The sequence below is a fragment of the Triturus cristatus genome, chromosome 8 (genome assembly GCF_964204655.1).
Source record: "Triturus cristatus chromosome 8, aTriCri1.1, whole genome shotgun sequence".
In the NCBI taxonomy this organism is placed as follows: domain Eukaryota; kingdom Metazoa; phylum Chordata; class Amphibia; order Caudata; family Salamandridae; genus Triturus; species Triturus cristatus.
In genome coordinates, this window is record NC_140591.1 from 333,765,159 (window position 1) to 333,787,601 (window position 22,443).

The following is a 22,443-nucleotide window of genomic DNA, read 5'->3' on the forward strand; positions in this document are numbered from 1 at the left end:
CGTGCTTTATCTGTTCCTCCTAAAGCCCACTCTACACGAAAGATAGTGGCTTCAACTGCATTTTTAGGGAACATTCCCTTAGATGACATCTGTAAAGCAGCTACATGGTCTACACTGCACACATTCACAAAACACTATTATGTGGATATGCAAACAAAACAACAAGCTAGTGTGGGCCAGGCTGTACTCAAAAAAATGTTTCAAACTACTGCAACAGGTACTGGTGGTCGCCGCTAGGGATGGGTACTGCTATACAATCTATGCTAAGTGTATGGATCTGCAGCTCTATATACCAAGAACAGATGCATACTGGTAAGTAGCATTTTCCTTATGTATAGCTATGAAGAACATCCTCCTCAAGCGAACAGATAAAGGGTGTAGGTACATCAACGCCAACACTACGTAAATTGAGGAGGGAGGCCAGTGTAAAACATATGGTGATGTAAATGCATTATAATACAACATAACATTGAGTAGTAGGTGATACATGAAACAGAATAATGCTGTGGCATAGCATATCACAGATAGATGACGTGGCATGGCTTTCCATCAAATGAATACTTTGGGTCAACCTCTCATTAGTGAAATGACATTAAGGTGCCTGGCAAAGCTTACTAGACTGAACCTGTAGCAATATGGCAAGAACACTGATAGTTACTCAGAAGGAATACTGTTGCTGAATATCATGCCCATTATATTGGCACAGAGGAAAACTGGGGACTCTACTGAGCTTTTAAGGCATGATGCACCCTACAGAGGATCTCATATAAATGATAGAAAGGCTTTACCCTTATAGTGAAAGAAAAACAAGCTCACTCCTACTAGTTACTAACCATTTCAGGAAGAGAAACGCTCTACACAGATTGCTCTCAGAGCATACTCCCAGGATCTGAAATTCAATTTCTTTTCATGCCAGGAAATCATCCTCCTAACTCGTCTTTAAAAGACTACTGAAAAATCTCCTCAAACACCAGCATATAAATGCTTGCTCAGTGTGAATTTTCATGATGTAGTCTGACGGGTCCCCTACCTTTTGTAAATAGAACTCCCAAGCCAGGTTAATTTGTTTCTGCCCTGTGACTCTCTCTGCCTGAGAAGTGATGCCTGGAGTCGCTTAAAGGTGCCACACAAGTGCGTTAATGTCAGTTTCTTTCTTTCTGCACCTTTGGACGCTGATACTGAGCTAGCTTCTTTTTCTCAACAGTTTTTCTTTACAAGATTTATCATCATCATCAAGAAAACTTTATTGCGATTGTTTAAAATCATAAAAGTACAGTCTTAAAAACACAATTTCCATGATAAAATACATATTCCAGTCAATTTGGGAGTACAAAAATACCAATAGATAATAATCAAAATACCAATGTGGTTTTACAATATTCTAACCATGCTTGATACCAAGATATCAATAAGTGATTTCGCTAGTTAGTTTCCTGCGAATTAACCACATTGAAAACAAGAACTTGGTAACTGAAACCACAATAAGTGAGTTGGTATCACTTCTCAAGATCCTGAAAAAATCAAGATAGCTCCTAATGGCCCAGATTTAAAGATAACTGGATGATCCATTTTTTCCGAATACCCGCATAAGCCGGACAAAAGAGCACAACATGAATCATGGTTTCCTGTTCGATCGAACAACCGGGGCATACACGATGTAGTCCGCCCGCCCATCGATCGGTGAATGAATATAGGGGAAGGGTTCCGTATCTGAACTGTACATATAACTTCTTTGCTAAGGTTGGCTGAATAACATCAAGTTCAGATACAAAAGCGTAATATGGCTTAAAATCAAAAAAAGCATCAGTCAGGCTTGATGGTTTGGCCAAGCTGTAAGCTTTCATTAAATAATTATCTTTGAGTATTGTGGCAAGAGATTTCTTGGTAATGCCTGGAGTTGAATCCTCTGGGTTATCCCAGAGGTGTGCCAGACCAATCTGATTGAATGTCTGCCTAATGTACTGGAGCCAGGGGATCTTGTCGGCTCCTAGTGTACCCAAGATTACTTTCAGTTCATCTCTATAGCATGCCAACTCGGTAGTACTCCAGATCCTCCTCCAATACATCAATGGCCTTGATGCAGCAACCTCTGAAATGGGGCAAATATTTAAATCCAACCTCAATGGCATAAGCAGTATATTATTTGGAAGGGTTAGGATTTTCCTGATGAAATTATTTTCAGTACTGACCATATCTTTTGTAGAAGTATGGCCCCATAATTCTGCCCCATAAAGTGTCGAGGACCTGGATTGCACAGTATAAATTTCGAGAGGGGCACTTATAATTTTTTTACTGCATTTTTTATGGACTTTAAGGATGCCCCCTATAGCCTGGGTAAGTTTTAACTTTGCCTTAAGCTTTTGAGGAGCCCATCCCATTTTATCATTCAAGGTCAAACCTAGATACTCAAAAGTAGAAACTCGATCCAAGGGGATACCTTCCATCATGGGATGTGGATAATTGGAAGATTTTACATTAAAGGCCATATATTTTGTTTTGTCTATGTTGACCACCAGATTCCTTTTATTGCAGAAGTTGGTAAACTGGTTCAACACCCGCTGCATGCCCATCGGCGATTTTGACAACAGCAGGGTGTCGTCTGCAAACATAAGTGCAGGATATCTTCGAAAAGCCACATTAGGGGCATCAATATCTGTAGTTGCCAGAAGTTCATCAATGAGCCAGTTGAGAAAGAGCGAAAACAAAGTTGGAGCAAGGACACAGCCCTGACGGACACCCTTCTCTACTGGAAAGGGGCCGGTCAGATGACCATGTTTTCCATAACGAACTCTGGCATATGTCCCTTCGTGGAGAATCTTCAGTTGGTAGCATAGATATGGTGGAACCCCCATGGATAACAATAGATTCCAAAGCTGATTACGGTCCACCATATCAAATGCAGATTTCAAATCCACGAAGGTCAAGTATAGGCTACCCCCCTCCAATGTAACGTGTTTCCAGTAAAGGATCTGGAGCCTAAATAATTGGTCCATAGTTGATATTTTGGACCTAAATCCCGCTTGAAGTGGGGTTAAGATGTTATTCTCCTCGATCCAGTTCTGCAACCGTTGCAGGAGAAGTCTCGAGTAGATTTTCTGGCTCACGTCAATAAGGCTTATAGGCCGGTAATTACCTGGATCAAGGGGGGATCCCTTTTTAAAAATAGGGATTATTTCCGCACCCGTCCAGGTAGATGGAACCGGTAAGCCTTGCAGAATAGCATTAAAAAAGATTACTAAATAAGGTGCCCAAACTGGCCGTTCATCTCTATAGAAGTCCCCAGGGATCCTGTCTAACCCACTGGATAATTGTAGATTATCCAGTGCCAAATCCACTTCCTTTATCGTCCAAAGAGGGGCATCCCGGGATGGGTCCAGGGTCATTAAGATAGCGGGGGGGGATCGTCTCTCCTAGTTGTATTAATGGAGTAAAGTTTTTTAAAATTCGATGCCCATGCATCTTCGGAAACATCGGGGTCGATCGTGGTTTTACCCTCCGATTTCCCCGTGTGAATAAGGTTCCAAAAGGACCTTGAATCTTTTGCCATAAGGGCTGTTCTGATAGCAACCCATCTTCCCTCTTCCCACTCAGTTTTGGCACTGAGGATTATCTTCCTATAGGCCCGCCTTGCTTCCAGAATATGTGGCCGATTGCCTGCCTTAATGGCCTGTAGTAGTTCACATTTAGCTACCCTACATCCCTTTGTAAACCAGGGATTTGTTTTCCCCTGCTTCTTTGGGTTTGCTGAACCTATTTTATAGAAAAAGCCAGACAGTATTTCAACAAGGTCCTTATGAATTTTGGCCAAGTCCATGGTTCCGCCGGCCACAGAGTTATTAACTTCCATCGTAAACACCCTTTTAAGGAGAGGAAGAATATTTTGGTACATACTGGCAATAACTGAATCAGACTGTTTTACAGTAAGCCAGCGTATCCGCTTCCCCCCTTGTATGACTCTTGTATTCCCAACTGGAAGAATTTCTTTATCTGACCCTCCATTCAACAATTGAAAATTCAGGTCTACTATCAAGGGATCATGGTCACTCTCCGTGCGCCTAATTATTTTAAAATCCATCACTTTGGGCCACAAATCTAGGCTAACCAAAAGGTAATCTATTACAGATTCGTGTCCCATTCCCCTATATGTTGGATGCCCCGGCATATCCCCGCTGAAGCGACCATTGCACGCTCTCAAAGAGAATGAGTAGGTGAGAGAGGTGAGTTGAAGGACCAGGGGAGTCCAGCGTTTAACTGTGTACATGCTGGTGGGTGGAATAGATCTGGCCTCATCTTCCTCGTATGTAATTGAGGTTTCTCCACTCAGGGGCTCGAAATGGCAATTGAAGTCGCCTCCAATCATCAAGACGACATCATCTGGGAGAGATTCCAGAAGGGATGACAAAGACTCGAGAGTAGATGAAGTACCACCCCGACAAGTAGAACGCGAATAGATGTTGATGAGCGCAATCTTAGGGGTCTTCCTGTGGGACATAAGAATACATATTATGTCTCTACTATTGGTTTCTACTCTTTTAATCTTAAAGCCAAGGTATGTGCCCACCCAGACACACAAACCCCCCGAGGGTCTGCCTATTGGACCTTTTAGGGCTGGTTCATAAATGTAGTTTACCCCAGTCTATGTATGGGTTCCACTGACCACGTTTCCTGCAATAAGCAGATCCCATAGAGATCAATGAAGGAACACCACTCTGGGTTGTCAATATTGGAAGCCACACCCGCGATGATCCAACTAAGGATTTTAAGAGTTCTATCAAAATAGAACAGATCGTTTGCGGGGTTAGTCTGAGTGGGTAGAGTATCAATAACTACCGGTAGATTATTGGGTATACCCTCCCGAACTAAAGATTGTATGGAATCATCCCTCCTAATACTTAGGCCAGTAGATTCATTAACCCCAGCATCCCAAGATTCTAAACCCGTAGGTGAAATCACCATTGGGACTCCCCGACCACCTTTGTCTCTATTCTCATCAAAAGGTGAGATGGAGGGTAAATGATGACTACCTAGCGTCCTTAGTCATTCCACCTCGTCCAAGGGACTATACCTATTGGTAACCGGAAAGCCTGAAACTTCATTACCAATCCTCCTACCCCGCGTGCCATCAACAAGTTGCCCTAAATCATAATGGTTACGGAGCGGTGCAAGGGGCCTTAGACAGGGAAAGGAGGGTCTATTGGGAGGAGAATAAAAGTAACTTAATTTAAATGTTTTGATGTTGGAAGTTACATTATCAAAAATAGGACTACATACATGATCAACTACCTCTGTATTATCGTCAACTTTAAAAATTCTGTCACCTCCCACATCCTTTGGTTTATGGCCCACCCAACCAACTCTCCTGACAAACAGAATAGGTGAACATACATTCCTAGGCAATGGTCTGTTGACATTCAACCAGTAAATTACTTTGTTTTTAAGTTCCTGGAATGTTTCATGCCTCTTAGTAGCCAGTTTGGAAACACCTGTCAAAACGACCACATAGGGGGCACTTTCTGGAGGGATGTCAATACGTGGAAAATCCAAGGAAGAGGGGACCTCATCAAGAGGCTCTAGATAATGATTGTTTGTTGATAATATACTATCAGACACATTTGTGGCTTTAAGCGAAGGTATCCCCCGCCGTAAACTTGGCTGAGGATTACATGGTGCTCCCGTTGCTGGATCTGTCGAATATCAGGTGATTTTTTTAAGGTTATAGGAAGACCAGAAGTTTTATCTTGATTTTGGCATGAATGTGAACAAACTTTCAGGTCCTGTGTGAATTTAAGATTTTTATCCATAGCAGCCTCCAGTTTAGCCAACCTATTCTCAATTGCGATTAGTCTATGCTCAAGCGGTTGTACAGCTGATATTAGCGCTGTAGACATTTTTCCAAGTAGCAGGTCTATATCAGGTGACTGTAGAACTATATCTAGGAGAGTTCGCTCTGTGTTTGTTGACTGGGAAGGAACTCGAGCTGCAGGCAAGGAGAGATCCAAGGAATCAGAATTCGGTTTCTTTAGTTTGTTTTTCCTGCCCTTTGGTGAAATGCCGGTTCGTTTCCTTTTAGGGATAGTTCCTTCTTCCTGAACTGGAATTACAGGCGAGTTGGGAGGAACCTGTTCAGGGTCTGTTGTACTTGGTGCCAAATCAATAAGAGCTTTAACGGGGGCAATAGTTTGGGTTGCTAAAGAAGAATAGCCACAATGTAAGCTCGAGGTAGCAGGAGTGGAAGCAAGTACACCAGGGGAGCGACTATGCGCAATTGAACCCAGTGAAGAGCGATTGGAAGGGACCGGTTCCATAGACAACCGTCGCTCGGTGATCGCTATTTCATGTTCGAGTATTGAGGAAGCCCTTACGATAAATTTATCGAGCGTTCCCGCAACATGGTCTGTGGTAGTAAGTTTCGTGCCCCTTTTGTTCGCCATTGTTCGCCAACAAAATAAGCAAGGTTTAAAAGTACTCACGAAATATTGTGGAAGTAAGAGAGTGGGCCCGGTCCGATCTCTTTCGGGCACGAACGGGCAAAAACGGGCCCGCCCTTGGCCCGGGCTTCGCCCGGCACGTGCCCCGCTCGCGCCCCGCGATGCGGTAAGGTAGCCCAATAATATCCGGAGGTCAGAGGGCGGGTCCAAGCGGGAAGAGGACACAGGTGGAGCAGGCACGGGTTTGTGGTCCTCGCAGTCCCGCGACGCTGTCAGCCCAGATAACGATGCACCAAGTCCACTCCTAGGACCGGAAAATGTCCCCACTTAAAACTACAGGGTATAAACTTTGTAGGGACTGTCACAAGCAAATGTCTGTCAAAGATTCCCACAAGATGTTTTTGGTATTTGAGCAAGTGTCACCGCTTCAAGTTGTGTGAGGAGTGTGCCCTAATGCTTCAAAAGGCGATCCAGGACTGAAAAGCTAACCTGTACCAACGGAAGTAGAATAAAGGCCACTCCCTCTTGAATTCAAGGAGACTATTGTGTTCCTGCTCTTGGGGTCCATCCTGTGACAGTTGGAGTTGTGAACAACCTTCAGTAAGTATAAATCCAAAAAGAAACACAAGAAGTCCAAGTGGGCCTCATCAGAGCCTTGCCACTCTGAGAAATCGCAAGAAAACGTACGTGCTCTACGGTTTTGTTCCTGATTTCCTGCTGAGGAGTGAATTCCAATGTACTCCCAAATTTTCAAGCCCATCGGCGACACCACAAAAAGAGGGACTCATTTAAGGAAGCCATACTCCACATTTTCAACACCCTTTTGGCTCCCCCGGGTGCTACTTCAGTCCCATGGATTTGCAGGGGCCACTAGTTGGGGTTTCATCAATGAGTCCGCCCTCTGTGCTGTCTGTGCCTCTTGAACCTGCTTCTTGTACAGCTCAAACTCCAGAACTGATTTCACGGTTGTCACCACAGTACATGCTGGTTCCAGCGATGTTGATGGCTGCACCAGTGTCACCAACACCAGAAGAGGATGCTGATTCTATAGTTCTATCCGACTCAGAGACAAATCCTTCTCTTTCTCGACTAAAGCCACACTCAAACTCAATTCCTAAGCCCCCGGCCCACATTATTCTAACTCTGATAAGACAATGCATTTGCCTAAGAGCCACCCTCCAGTTCTTAACAACTGTGTTAGGAACAGACTCTGACCAGAACCTACCAGGTGATGGTGTGGGTGGGGCCGAATTTATCCCACAATATGATGCCCAGTTGTATATGGACATGCAGTAGCCGACCTGGCTGGAGACTTTCCCTGACACTGGACTGGTCTCCTCTCCCGACTCTTCCACTGAAGGGACTGCTCCATTCCCCATCAAACTGGCTTTAGACCAGGGTTTTTCAGCTATGCTGGTTCTCTTGGATCTATCAGTGGTTTCTGACACCATCTTAGTCCATAGACTAGGGGAGATTGGTGTCACGGGTAAAGCTTTGTAATGGACGAAGAATTTTCTGTCTCAACACACTAATCTGGTTCAGCTGGGTGACTATTCTTCTGTATCCATGGTCCTGGATAAAGGGGTGCCACAGGGCTCAATTTTGAGCCCCGCTTTGTTTAATGTCTATTTGGCACCCCTGGCAAAACTCATCCGGTCATGTGGGTTTGAAACCATCTCTTATGCTGATGACACACAATTGGTCATCGCTATGGACCATAATTCAATGCTGACCAAAGTCTCAATTAAGAACTGTCTACTAAGAATTTCTATGTGGATGACAGATACGTTTTTGCAACTTAATACGAACAAAAAAGGAGATCCTTTTGTTCGAAAAAGCGCACTCAGTCTGGTCAGCCGAGTGGTGGCCATTGGAGCTAGGCACACCACCTATCCCGAAAAAAGTGCAAAGAATCTGAGAGTTCTTATAGATGATAAGCTCTCCATGAATGATCATGTCAAAACCATCTCCGGAACCTGCTTTGGTCTAATGCAAATGCTTAAAGTCTTTCAATGGACCCTACTACAAACCAGGAAATCTCTTGTTCAATCCTTGATAATAATTCATATGGACTATGGCAATTCCTTAATGGTAGGAATTAATGAAAACCTTCTAACTGGGCTCCAGGTAGTGCAGAACTCAGCTTTACACCTGGTCTTGAACCTTCCCCCTCGGACTCCTTCGGAGCCCACCCCCCGTTTTCTCCATTGGCTTCCAGTTAAAAAGCGCATCCTCTTCAAACTTTTGTCTGGTAAGTAAAACTCTCCAAGGTAACGGCTCCCTTTACCTCAGAAACAAACTTGAGCCTTTGCATCACTGGCTTATAGATCCAGTGATCTATTACTCCTACTTCCCAAACGTATTCAAATAACCAGGTTTGGGAGTCGTTCTTTCTCCTACCTCGCCCCTCATCACTGGAATCCGCTGCCTTTGTCCATTCATGCATGCCCTGACTTCACCCTTTAAAAAAACAACTCCTGAAAACCTGGTTATTCACCTTATAATTTCTTCTTGTACTGTGTGACATCCCAGCTGTAAAGGCACCTAGAGATCCCCTCAGGTTTGATAAGTGCGCCAAATAAATGAATAACTACATAATATTGGTTTTAAAACAGGTAGCCAAAGCCTTGGATCTGCAATTACTTTCTGGTGAGGTAACGTTCAGCATTCTGACAGAAGTGCTACAACTAAAACAGTTCTCATCTGAACCCATACTGATGTTCAACTAGGCTCTGATCCACACCCTCGTGGGCACTAGGACCTAACCTTGCTGTTACCCATCCTTAAGCAGACTAGGTGACATGTTGTCACAGACCCATTCTGGTGACCTTACCTGCCTAATGCTGAACAAATGAGGAAAAGTGGCTGGATTATTTTTGCGCACAACCAATATATGTATATAAAACACAGGAAGTAAGTTGCTCAAGGGAACAGAAAGGGAAACAGCCACATGCGTCCCAATAATCCTCCGTTACCAAGGCAAACAGAAGATTAACCTGCAAACATAATATTGTTCCCCAGCACAAGCAAATACGTATCCAGATCAAAAAGTATCCAAGTTTCAGGAGAAAATTCAGTCCATATATTCAAAAGAAAAGTCTTCTTTATTTTCTTGTCTCCCGAAGTCTCATTGCATGATGGTTCACAATATCAGATAAGAACAAAAGTTGCAGCCAACACGTGTTTCGTCTTGGGTAACTGACCCAACGACTTCCTCAGGGCAAATCTCATATAGTTTTATACGAATTGCTTATGACTACTAACGGAGCACTCTCCTTTGCTATACTTGAACCTCGTTACTCTCGAGATGGTCCTTGAATATTTTTAACCGATGGCTCTAATCAGTTATACAGCTGTTATTGCTGAAATTTGGATCAACACAAATGAATTCAGGCATAAACTACATGACATTGAGTATAGTCATTATCTATGTGTGACGTATTGCATTTACTATATGAGATTTGCCCTGAGGAAGTCGTTGGGTCATTTACCCAAGACGAAACACGTGTTGGCTGCAACTTTTGTTCTTATCTGATATTGTGAACCATCATGCAATGAGACTTCAGGAGACAAGAAAATAAAGAAGACTTTTCTTTTGAATATATGGACTGAATTTTCTCCTGAAACTTAGATACTTTTTGATCTGGATACGTATTTGCTTGTGCTCGGGAACGATATTTTGTTTGCCTGCCTAATGCTGCACCATACACCTGAAAGCCTGGCAGTGTAGGCCTCAACTAGCAGTCTTAATCCCAATTCTTTCCTTATCAGTGTGTCCTTTGTGGCATCCAAGTCCACGTTTCAGGCAGGATCACTCATTTTTGACCCTGGTGGTAAGCCTATAACATCCGACAGGTGGGTACTGCAGTTAGTACAATGGGGTTACGCGCTGCCATTGCTTTCCGACCTTTCCACCGACAGAGCAGCTTTCAGAGGAGGACCGTTTGTCCATGTTTCTGCTGGAAGTACAGGCTATTTTGGAGAAAGGAGCCATAAAGAGTGTCTCAGTCTCGGAGATCAGTACTGGGTGTTCTCATTATTTCCTAGTGCTGAAAAAGCCCTGAGGCCCTTGCCACACTTCAAAACTTTACCCATAAGTTCTATCTATCCAGGAGACTGGATGGTGGTGTTGGTCCTGCAGATCACCTATTTCCCTATCCCCATCTTGCAGGCCCACTGGGGCTATCTGTGGTTCAAGATGGAACACACGCATTTTCAGTTTGCCGCCCTCCCTTACGTCTTCTCCACTGGCCCTCAGGTGTTCGTGAAGGTCATGGTCGCAGTGTGTCTTTGGAGGTTGGAGATGCTACTCTTTCTCGATGACTACCTGTTGAAGGCAGGCATGCCACAGTCAGTCATGGACCACTTCTAGACAACAACGAGCCTCCTCACATTGTTTGGGTTCGTATTCAAACGTGGCAAAGGCTCCCTTTTATCTGAGCCATCCGGGCTACCGTGCATTTTTGGACCTTTTCTCGGAGTCAACAAGTCCAGCAGATTCGGACTGTAATCTTGATATTTCAGCCTCAGTCCTGAATCTCATTGAAGCTGCTCGACTGTAAATGAACTGGCAGGAGACTACTCTCCCTACTCACACAGAGGTGAGGGTGTTGACAGACACATCAATGCTGGGTTGGGGCGGTCACCTGAGAGAAATGGAGATCAGAGGACTATAGTCTCTAGGGGAGACCTGCTTCACATCAGTTTGTTGGAGTAGAGGGCCATTTGCCTGGTGTTGAGTCTTCCTTCCGACCATCAACCGGAGGCTAGTTGAGGTCCTCATGTAGAACATCACTGCCACAAGGTATTGCAATAAGCGGGTGGGGTCTTGTGCCAAGCGGCTCTGTGCCTCTGGACTTTGCTGGACCATAAGGGCATTTCCCTTGTAGGATCTTTGAATGCCAGGGCTGGTGAAAGCCTATGATGCCTAGTGGATCACAATAGCAGTTACACCTCCACGTGGCGCAGGGTGACTTCCAGCAGAGGAGATAACCCTCGCTCAGTCTCTTCACCACTTATAAGAACATGCAATTTCTACATTTTGGGCTCCTGAGTTTTGAAGAACCGCTGGGTTTAAGTCATCCTAGTGGCTCCAGATTGGACCAGGGTATTATGGTACCTGAAACTTAAGGGCATGAGTATCTGTCCTCCAATCAGTCTGCTGTTTTGAGCGGATCTTCTGCCCATCATCAGGAAAGGGTCTTTTTCCCGGCCCGGGCCTGTGCAATCTAGACCTCCTTACATGGATTGAGCTGCATTATTTGAATGCATTACATCTTCCTCCCGAATTTTGTGGACTTTATTTTGGCAGCCAGATGCCCATCTTCAAAATCTGTCTATGCCGGGTGCTGGGTTTGCGAGTTAGTGTGGTTCCCGCAATATGGACCCCTTGCAGGCAAAGCTTTCTGATGTTTTGCTTTTTATGTTGTCTTTTGCCCAGCAAGGACCTGAAGTGTGTACAGTTAAAGGTTGTTTGTTGCCCTTTCGGCCGAATACCTTACCAACCGTCTGTGTTTAACTCACCTGTTGTGATGTGTTTTCCTAAAGGTTTAGTACATATATTTCTACCTAAACCTTTTGTGATACCTTAGTTTGGTTCTCACATTCCTTAAGTGTACCTCATTTGAGAAAGTGCGCAACTGTCCTTTGTGTCTCCTGACTCTCAAAACAGTCTTTCTCATCGCAATTACTTCAGCTGGTTGTGTTAGTGAGCTTCGGGTTCTTTCTGCACAACTGCCCTCCACCACCTTAATTCTTGGCATTTAGGTGTAATGGATCAGACAGCTTTCCTGCTGAAGGCTGTTCATGTTGGACAATCCATTTCTCTACTGGCAGTCTGATACACCTCAACCCTCGAACTGGAGACTCAATTATTTGGACCCAAAGAAGGGTTGGGCTTTTACATTGATCATGCCGAGGACCATCGGTGGACAATCAGTTCTTTGTGGGGTTCTCTGGAGCAAAGAAAGGCCAGGCGGTGCAGAAGTGGACCATATAACAATTGATACTCCTCTGTATTAAGATTTGCTACTTACTGGCTAATAAGCTGTGTTCAAAAGGTCTAAGTGACTCTTTCCTTCAGAGCAAAGGTTGCTACCACTGCATTGGAACACAGGTTGCCTGTCGTCTACATCTGGCAGGTTGAAATCAGGACACATGCACTATTGCTTTGACATTCCAGTCCAACGGGATGGGCATTTCACCCCTCTGTCCCTGCAGGACTTTTGGTCTGACCAATTTCACAATTCTACCACGTTGGGAGGTATTGCTTGGTATATATTCATAAGGAGAGCAATGTGTTAGAAGTGTGCATCAGAATAACAAGTTATTTGCCTTCAGTAATGCTGTGTTGGAGGCATGTGTGCTGTAGATAGACATGATTTTTTTTATAAGTCTGCCATCTAGTGTTGGACTTGGATGATTACAAGTTGTTTTTGTTCCAAGAAGTTTTCTTCAAGTCACGAGGCTGTGAGTCCTCCTCTTGGTGATACTGAGCATGTTCATCATGGCCATCTTTAGGTTGTTTTTTTCTGCCTACTGGTTCAGATGTACTATCTTGCGCTCCGGTTCGAGACTCCTTCAGGCTCCCTTCCGTTCGTTAATATCTTCACACGACTGTATTATCTCGATTGGTTGCCTATTGTGTCCCGCACATCACTCCGAATAGCGGGTCTTCAGCTTGCTTCCTCAGCCCATGGGCCGCACTTCTCCATTTCCAACGCTCTCAGAGAATGACGTGCTGATGGAACACACTCTGTTCCATTTGTCCAAATTGTCACTCCAAATATCCTCATACCGACCAACATCCTGTTTGCAATCTATGCCTCTTGCCAGATCATAGAGAGGACAGTTGTGAGGCCTGCAAGGGTTTTCGATGTAAAAAAGACTCTCCAGGACCGACGTGATCGCTGACAGGAAATGCAGCGCAAGCAAGCAGACAATGTCCCATACATCTTCGGTTGGCAAGAGAAGGAAGGAAGAACCTTAAGTGGCACAGGAGGAATCCCTTTCTATCCAAGATTCTGACTCAGAGTACTTTTACCCCTGATCCTAAGCCCAAACCATCTGCTTTCACCGAAAAAACTGCTCACGGGCCGCTACTGCAAAAAAAGCCATGGTGCTTCCAAAAACTGATTCGGAAGCCCTGCCTTCCAGCTTTGCTCTGAACATTCAGCCACAGCAGGGTCTCCACCTCCTCCACACCGGGGGCCACAGCATCTCTGTCTCTGCACTGAAACAGAGACTGCCCATTTCAGATCCTAACATTCATCCAGCTGAAACAAAACTTCCACCACCTTAATGCTTCATTTTCGAACCAAAATCTTCACCAGAGCCAATCCTCGAACAATTTCAAGAACGGTTCAATCGAAACAAAAAAGACTCGAAATTCAGCCTGGAACCAAAATAATAATGATCCAGCCACCTAAACAACCCGCTTCTAAGAAGCAGTTGGCTTTTGAGAAGGCTCGGGACATTCCTGTTCAATCTGTGAAAAAGAAAAGAAAGGTTGCTACAACTAGTCCATTGCACATTCCCATTTCAACTTCACCTAAACCAAAAACACCACTCCACCACCTTACTCCACACATTTGTCTGAGGCAGGTAACATGCCCCCTCAATCAATAGGTGAAGATGATCAGGTCCCAGAAGACACACAACCAGGGTGTGCTTGGGATGGTTATGACATTGAGCCTCAAGGCGACTCTGACCCTGGCTTGTATCCCACCGGCCCATCACCACCTGATGATGCCTCTGCTTATCAGGATCTAATAGCACAAGCAGCAACCTTCCATCGGGTCCCCTTATACAAAGTTTCAATACAGGAGGATTTTCTATTTGAGACTTTATCTAATGCACATAGAGGGAAATAATACTTACCATTACTTAGGGGTATGACACATCACTCAGACGACATTTTTAAAGGCCCGGTCAAAGCGAGAATAATAACACCACGCATTGAAAAAAAGTATAAGGCAGCACGATCAGACCCTATCTTTATTAGAGGTCAACTAACCCCCAACTCCTTAGTAGTCTCAAACACAAGAAAAAGGGCTAACTCCTAAACGTCAGGTGATGCACCAACTCAAGATAAAGAGTCCAAACTAATAGATGCCTCTGGGAAACGAGTGGCTGCACAAGCAGCTAATCATTGGCGTATAGCCAATAGCCAGGCTCTATTAGCAAGGTATGACCGACCCCACTGAGGCCAAATAGAGAGGCACCTCCAACATCTCCTGGAAGAGCACATAAAAAGGGGTTAGGAAATAGTTAAGGAGCGCAAACTCATCACCAGTAATTCTATTAAATGTGCACTAGATGCAGCTGACGCAGTTGCTAGAGGTATAAACAAGAGTATCCTCTTCGTTGACACGCATGGTTACGGTTATCATGCTTTAAGCCTGAAGTAAAGCAAATTATTCTAAATCCACCTTTTGATAAAGAACATCTTTTTGGACCTCAAGTGTATATAGCTCCTGAAAAGTGAAAAAGGACACAGAGGTAGCAAAATCAATGGGGGCTCTACAAACTAACACATATGGTGGTCCTTTTCGCAGGTCCAATTACAAACAAGGTGCAGGATCACCGCAGATACCACTGGGCCATCATACAAATATCAAGGACAGACCTCTTACCTCAAAAACTTTCTACAGAGATTCTTATAGAGGGAATAATTTTAAAGGAAGAGGCAGAGGAAACCATACCCGTTCCTCAAATGGCAACAAAAAACAATAACTTCCTTACAGTTCCCCCAAACCACTTAACGCCGATTGGGGTCATCTGCAACAGTTTCTCAACACTTGGAAATCAATAACAACAGACCAATGGGTGTTGGATGTTATCCAACATGGTTACTGTGTGGAGCTCTTAACTCCTTCAAATATTCCACCTCGCAAGCACAAACTATCAACTCAAATTCAAATGCTCATGCAGCTAAAAATAACAGCTCTGTTACAAAAAGGAGCAATAGAACCAGTTCAACAACAGTTTCAAGGAACAGAAGTATGCTCACTATTCATCCTTATCCCCCAAAAAGATGGGTCACTATGACCCATTCTAAATCTCAGGCCATTTAATCATTATATCATATCAGAGCCCTTCCAAATGGTCACTCTTCAAGAGATCATTCAATTTTTACAAAAAGGAGACTTCATGGTGGCTCATGATCTACAGGACGCCTACTTCCATATACCCATTTATCCTGCACAAAGGAAATACCTCAGATTTCAATTACAAGGAAAACAATATCAATTCAAAGTTCTTCCCTTCGGGATTACCACTGCCCCAAGAGTATTTACAAATTGTCTACCAGTGGTGGCAGCACATCTGTTCACACAAAACATTCATGTCTTCCCACATTTAGGCGACTGGTTAATCAAAGCAAACAACCTCAACCTTTGCAGACAAAATACTCAACGAACCCTAAATTTACTCTATTGGTTAGGGTTTACTATCAACCTTCAGAAATCTCATCTACAACCAGCCACCAGTCATTCGTATCTAGGGGCCATTCTCAACACAGACTTAACATTGGCATACCCAAATGCAGACAGAATACACAACATTGTAACATTAACTCAACCGTTTCAAACAGGAAATCAAATTCCTGCCAAAACATTTCTCAGACTTCTTGGCATGATGGCATCATGTATTCACATAGTTCCTCACACCAGACTAAATATGAGACCTCTACAACAATGTTTCACCCACCAATGGACACAGTCTCTGGGTCAACTTCACAATCCAGTGTTGGGAGACTGCTGCAATTATAACTCTTTGCAATGGTGGAATCCACAAAACCGATACAAGGGGCGGCCATTTCAGGACCCAGTTCCACAAACTATTCTAAAAACAGAAGCCTCCCTAACAGGTTGGGGAGCACATCTCCACAACCTCACTATTCAGAGTCTAGGGGATTCCAAACACAAGAATCTCCATATCAGTCACCTAGAGCAGCAGGCTGTTCATCCAGCAGTCAAAGTCTTCCTGCCTCAACTGCAACACAAAGGGGGGGTGGGGTCGAGGGAGGTGACACTCTCTCCAATTATCTCAGTTAACACAGAAAATATGGAGATTAGCACTACATCATAATATTAAACTTCTAGCAGAACATGTCCAAGGTACAAGCAGTCACTTTGCAGACTTTCTAAGCTGGACGCAGAAGCAAGTGCACAAATGGGAACTTCACCCCATGGTTCTGCAACTATACTATCACAAGTGGGCTTTTCAGAAATAGACCTATTTGCAACAAAAAAATAACGTGGAATGCCCACATTTCGCAAACAGGTATCCACACCATCAATCCAGAGGCAATGCTCTATGGATGAACTGGTCATTTTTCCACCTCCCACTAATTCCATTAGTGATCAGGAAACTCAGGCAAACATCTCTCACCATGATACTAAAAGCTCTAACCACAGATTCTTTGCCACCCTCCCAACTCCAAGTTTTGTGGCATGGTTTCTTTTTCCATACATAAAAAGGACCCAATCTAGAAATCTGCACACTGTCACATCTGATCAGTTATTGATGTCTGGTGCTTACTGGATCAAGAGAGAAACTGACAGCACACATGGGTGGTGTTTATTTGTGGCTCTAATACCGCTTTGGGACGAGACGTGAAGCCACACAATGTTACTACTGTCGCAGGGGAACAATGCTTGAAAAACCTTCCAGATCCGGTCTGGTGCCTGGAGGTATTCACCAGATGAGGAATTTATAGTTTGAGTATCCACCAGAAAGTGTGTTGCCAAAGGCTGAGTAACTTTTTCATTAAGCCTTTGACAGGTCAGCCCTTGTGCTTTATCTTACTATACTTTGAGATTGCTAGTAAATAGTTCTGGAAAGCGCTGAGCCGAATTAATCCTGAGCTGGTTATATCTATTGTTATGCTTTTCAGGTAGCAGCTAAACTTCCATTTAGTTTTGTCTATTCTTATGGAAAGCAAGTCACGGTTTGTTAAAGCACAAGTGCAGGGCCTGAAGAATTCAGCAAACACTGATCCTTATCCAGAGTTTAGAACACCAGCCATAGGATCGATCATGATGCGTAAGCCACAGAATAACAGTGCAACTGCTCTGATTTCAGAAACTAGATGGAGCATGCTGCATAACTTGTTTAGCAGCCAATTGGAGCTTCAAAATGTTAACCTGTAGAATCAATATTAGACAGTTAAATTTTCTTTCTTTTAATAAGCTAGTATAAATACAAATTCTTCCCAAATCTAAGAAATCATATAGGAGAAATTTGGCTCTTAATGACTAGAATAAGCGAACAGCCCACAATCTGATCTTCTCAATAGAACCAGAGATACCTTTTCTGGCCATGTGTATGTGATTTCTTTATGGAACAAACATGTTGAGAAGTATTAGTATGTCTCGTCACCCCCCTGTCAAACTGCTAGGATAGCCAAGGTGTGATGTCAAATCCATTTTTGTACTAGCAAACAATAATATATTAAAGAATCTGGAAACACGAGTAGCCAGACAACTTCTTCCTCCACTATGCCCCCTAGCTACCTGTTCCTCATCCTCACTAAGCTCCTGTGTGCAGATGTGTTTTCCCTGTAAAACATCCTTTATATCGCGGCTTAAACCACGCTGTGCCTTAACATGGTCTGCACCACGAATGCCTCTTTGCAACGGATTCCTTTACCATGCAATTCATTACAATGACATGCCTCAAGTACAGCGTTGTTGGACTGATGTTGGACTTTAAGTCCAACACTTTACCTACTGTTGCGCAGACTGGAGTTGGAATATTACATTATTTAACTACAAGGTCCAGTGCTTTCCTTAAGGCAAGTCGTTGTAAAGACTTGCATGGTAAAGGAATGTGTTGTAAAGACACATTCGTGGTTTGGGCTGCGTTGTTAAGGCAGGCGTAGTAAATGCTTGCGTGGTTCCAACATGCATACGTTTTCCCTAAATCTGCAAATTTCAAGAACTTATAGTTTCTGTACCCCTTTAGAAATGGCTTCTTTGCTTCCTGTGTCTGTGGCAGGGTTGTCCTTGGGGTTCTTATTTTGGGTTTTCTTTTTTGTGATGGATTTTGTTGCCTTCTGGGTCTTTTGTTCTTTAATTTCCTCTAGATTTCCTGAGGTGCTGCAAATATTGCTTACTGGGTAATTTCTCCCTGTCCAGTTGGCATCCTAGAAGTCTATGTTCTTCAAAGAGGGCATGGAAGGTGGACAACTCTCTGGTTCTGGTTCCCGAGTACACCTCTCAAGTAGTCATGCTTGAATTTTACCCATAAGGTGTCTCCCTGGCTTCCACTGATTATCCTAGTAATTGGTTTGGATGAGTGCCAGAGTATTCGAACACCCAAACCTCACCCCCTCTCCTCTCAGCCATTTTACTGCCCACAGCTAGGCTGAGTGGACCAAATCTCTATCAAGCCAGGGTTTAAAATTTAGAACAAGAAGATGAGTACCCGTGCAAATAGTAGAACTCCAAGACCACATTTGTATGGTTAGTAGCGCTTTCCAAAAAACCCTAATAATTAACGTACCAATATATATTCCTGTTGCAGGTCCTGGAGACCCAGAGTATTGTGTGCATTCCATAAGCGTTTAAGGGATATCATTTTTCTCCCCCTCCTTGAGGTGAAGAAATGGGGAGTTACCCAGTCAAAATTTGGCAAAAAGTAGTATCTCGTGCTGTGAAATAAAGGCGCCTTACCCAGTTTAATTACAAACTCTTAGGCATAGTTCCTTGAGATCTCAAGGTGTATACTGCGGGAGGCTTCATGTTTGCTACAAAAACCCATTCTTTCAGGGTAGTGCATGAAGATTTGCGGCACCCTAGCCACAGCCCTCCGAGGGGCCTGAGAGTCCATTCCACCAGGGCCATGTCCACGAATACTGTTTTGGCACGTGGAGGGACCATTGCTGATATCTTCCAGGGTGCAATGTGAGTACATTCAGGGAGCACTGCTGCCTTGATCTGACAGGATATCTTCATTAGCTCGGTACTGCTGGATATATTTGGTCTGAATCTACTCTCTAGACCATCCACCTTTGGTAGATATTGCTTTGGTTTCTATTCTGAAGGTGAGAAATCTGCGACCAGAAGTACCCCTCAGAAGAACAAGTTATTTACCTTCTGTATCGCTCTTTCTGATGGATACTGTAAGCACAGATTCCTCCCTCCCACCTCCCCTGGTCTATAAATTGGCCTTTTAAACATCTAAAAAGTCATTAAGTTACAAATGAACACACTACACTGCTTGAATGAGGGTGCTAAAAGGGAAAGAAATAAGAAACTACAGTCAGTGCGTCAGAATGGTGCTTATATGCTGCTCCGTTCTGTCACTTACAGGTTGGTACGGAGCCAATGCAGAGGCACGCAACACCACCTGCCGACATGCGGGAGCACTGCTGTTAAAGTTCATTGGAACCAGTCTAGCACCTGGGTATATTTCAAGGTGAAAAATCTGTTGCTAAATACTGTATCTACCAGAAAAAGCATTACCTGAAGGTAAGTAGCTTGCTATTCCTATACCTGCCTCCTGCCGTAACTTCACAATTCTTAAGCAACCAATTTTTCATTTTTTATTGTTCATGATTTGTCGGCGGCAAATGCATTACATGACTGACGTTCAGTAAAGACAGCATGCAACTATGTACTAGGTTGAGCAGTATTGTCATCTGGTACCTAATGTTTTTGAAAGCAAGATTTTAAACACGTGGGTTTGTGTACCTGGAATAAATTATTATAAATGTCTGTTTTCTAGGAACTGATCAACAGGCACTTAATAACAATGGCACAGATTGATCAAGCGGATATGCCAGGTAACTTTACAAGAAAAGGGCCTTTTGTGTACTTTCGCCAGGATAGCTAGCAGAAAAATGGCCATGTTTGCTTGTATATTTAGCAGCTTGTGCACAACTGTGTAAACATGTCATCGGGTAGATCAAGTAATCCTGTCAAATGTGACTTTTACCGTTGAACACTTTATAATGTAGTACTTAGTAAACAATGCTAATGTGTTTAGTGCCTTCTCAAAGACGCTTGTTACTTTATGTATAGCTACGATAGTGCTGCCTACCTTCATCTAAACTGCTATAATAAACGCCTGGAACAAAAATGCACAGTATATTCCTTGGATCTCTGTAATACATCTCAGGCTGTTTTCCAAGACAAACGTAACCCTGATGTGTGGCGAGAGCTTGTACTGTCATGAAATCTTTTAGGGGAAGTGATGCATCATGTTGTAATGGCTCCCCTTGCCACTCCTGCAGGTGGATTGACCAGAAGGGAGTTGGGTGACATGAGTTTTGAGCCAACTTGCATAGGTAGATGCCTCTGCGGGGTGTTTTTTTGTGAAGGAAAACCAACGTCATGTTGAAAGGGTTAAAGTACTTTTACCCAATCTGGTAGTCTGCAGCGATTTTTGGTTTTGTAGGTGTGCCTTACAGGACAGTTGGTAGCAAAATTTGATATTGGATTAAACAAATCATTTGGGTCCTGTAGAGAAAGGAGTTGCACCCTGCTAACTGTTCATGGTACAAGGGTAAATATGGAGTCCATAGATAATTAAAAAGTTTCTTTTAATTCACTATTAACAAATTTTAGTAGATTTTCACATACAAAATGATAGCTGTAACTTTGCTGGATATGTTGTAATCCAGGATCCTCAACTTTAAATGGGGAAAACCCCACCAGAACATGTCTTTGATTACTTATAAACCTTCCTGCTGGATTTATTAATTTTCAGTACATCAGCTGCTGATTTCTCATCTTATGAATATTCACCAGGCATCGTACTGGATTCGGAAACTTTAAAGCAGTAATCCTCCACACTAGCAGGCGCCATTGTGCAGCTTTTTCCTAACATTATTCTGCTCTGGAAATGACAGGTCGAGCCAACAGAGACAACAGTGTTTAAGTTGTGTAGGGACTGTTGTAAACAGATGACTGACAGACCCTCATGAAGTATGCCTATGGTGCCTAGGGTATGTAGGTAAAGTACTATAGCAAGTGAATAAACATACATAACAACGTATTCCAGGTATAAACCATAAATGTAACCACTAAATAAAATCTTCATACAAAATTTAGAAAAGTATATAATTTTTATTTCTTCATTTGATATTTTATATTTTAGTTTAATGTCATATGTGACAACTTGATATATGGTAACTTTTACAAATCAGCGAACAAAAGAATATACAATAGAATATTTCATTGAAAAAGACATAACTATTATATCATCAAAACAAATCACAAAATAATTTATAAATATGTAGTTGATGGAAGCAATGCGGTAGATTTGAGCTACGCGCGTTTCGGCATTACTGCCTTCATCAGGAGACCGTCTATTGCACTGAAATTAATCACGAAAATCTAAGGCTGAGATGTCCTTAGATGGTCTGGGGACCGGTTATAGGACTGAATAGATGTAGGGCAGTCAGAGAATATATATATTGCAGAATTTAGGGTTTAGACACGATGACTAATGTTGATCACCCAACGATATATATATATATATATATATATGTCTGTGCCCGAGCCGACCTTCACAATTGAATGCCAATATAATTAAAAGCAGGCATTAAGAGTTAGCCGTTATCGTTCCCCAACTGAATTGAAAGGAAAGAGGGATGGCTAATGTAGTGATCTAGGATACAGGGAATCACCAAAATGTTCCCAAATACACCTTGTTCTGTCCTTGATGAATCGCACAGGTGGCTCCGACAAATGAACAGAGGTCCGAACTGAACCGCTGACGACGCTGCCTAGGTTCACAATGCGATTCCAGGGCCTGCGATAACTGCCTCTAGGTGAATCTGAAGGCCATATGAGACCGTGAAGTGAGGCTGTATGTCGCCAAACATCGGCAGACTCCACTCTGTGACCGGTTGAAATAGAAAGGATAGTTGCGTTCTCTCTCCCAAAGTCTTCCCGTGGCAGATCATTGTAGTCTTCTGTTAAGTGTAGAAATAAGGTTAAAAATCTAAGTGCAAATAAACCCCTTCCTACAACTGTCGAACTCCGGAGAAGATGTAAGGTCATCA

The 22,443-nt window shown here is 43.3% G+C and overlaps 1 protein-coding gene across 1 annotated transcript in view; it reads left to right on the forward strand.

Annotated features, from left to right (window-relative positions):
• PAN3 (poly(A) specific ribonuclease subunit PAN3) overlaps window positions 1–22,443 on the forward strand; it is a 1,123,747-nt gene that overhangs the window by 455,272 nt on the left and 646,032 nt on the right. The window contains exon 10 of the mRNA XM_085621639.1: window positions 20,160–20,217. Within this exon, the coding sequence (XP_085477765.1) occupies window positions 20,160–20,217 (58 nt within the window). The remainder of the gene's footprint in view (window positions 1–20,159; window positions 20,218–22,443) is intronic.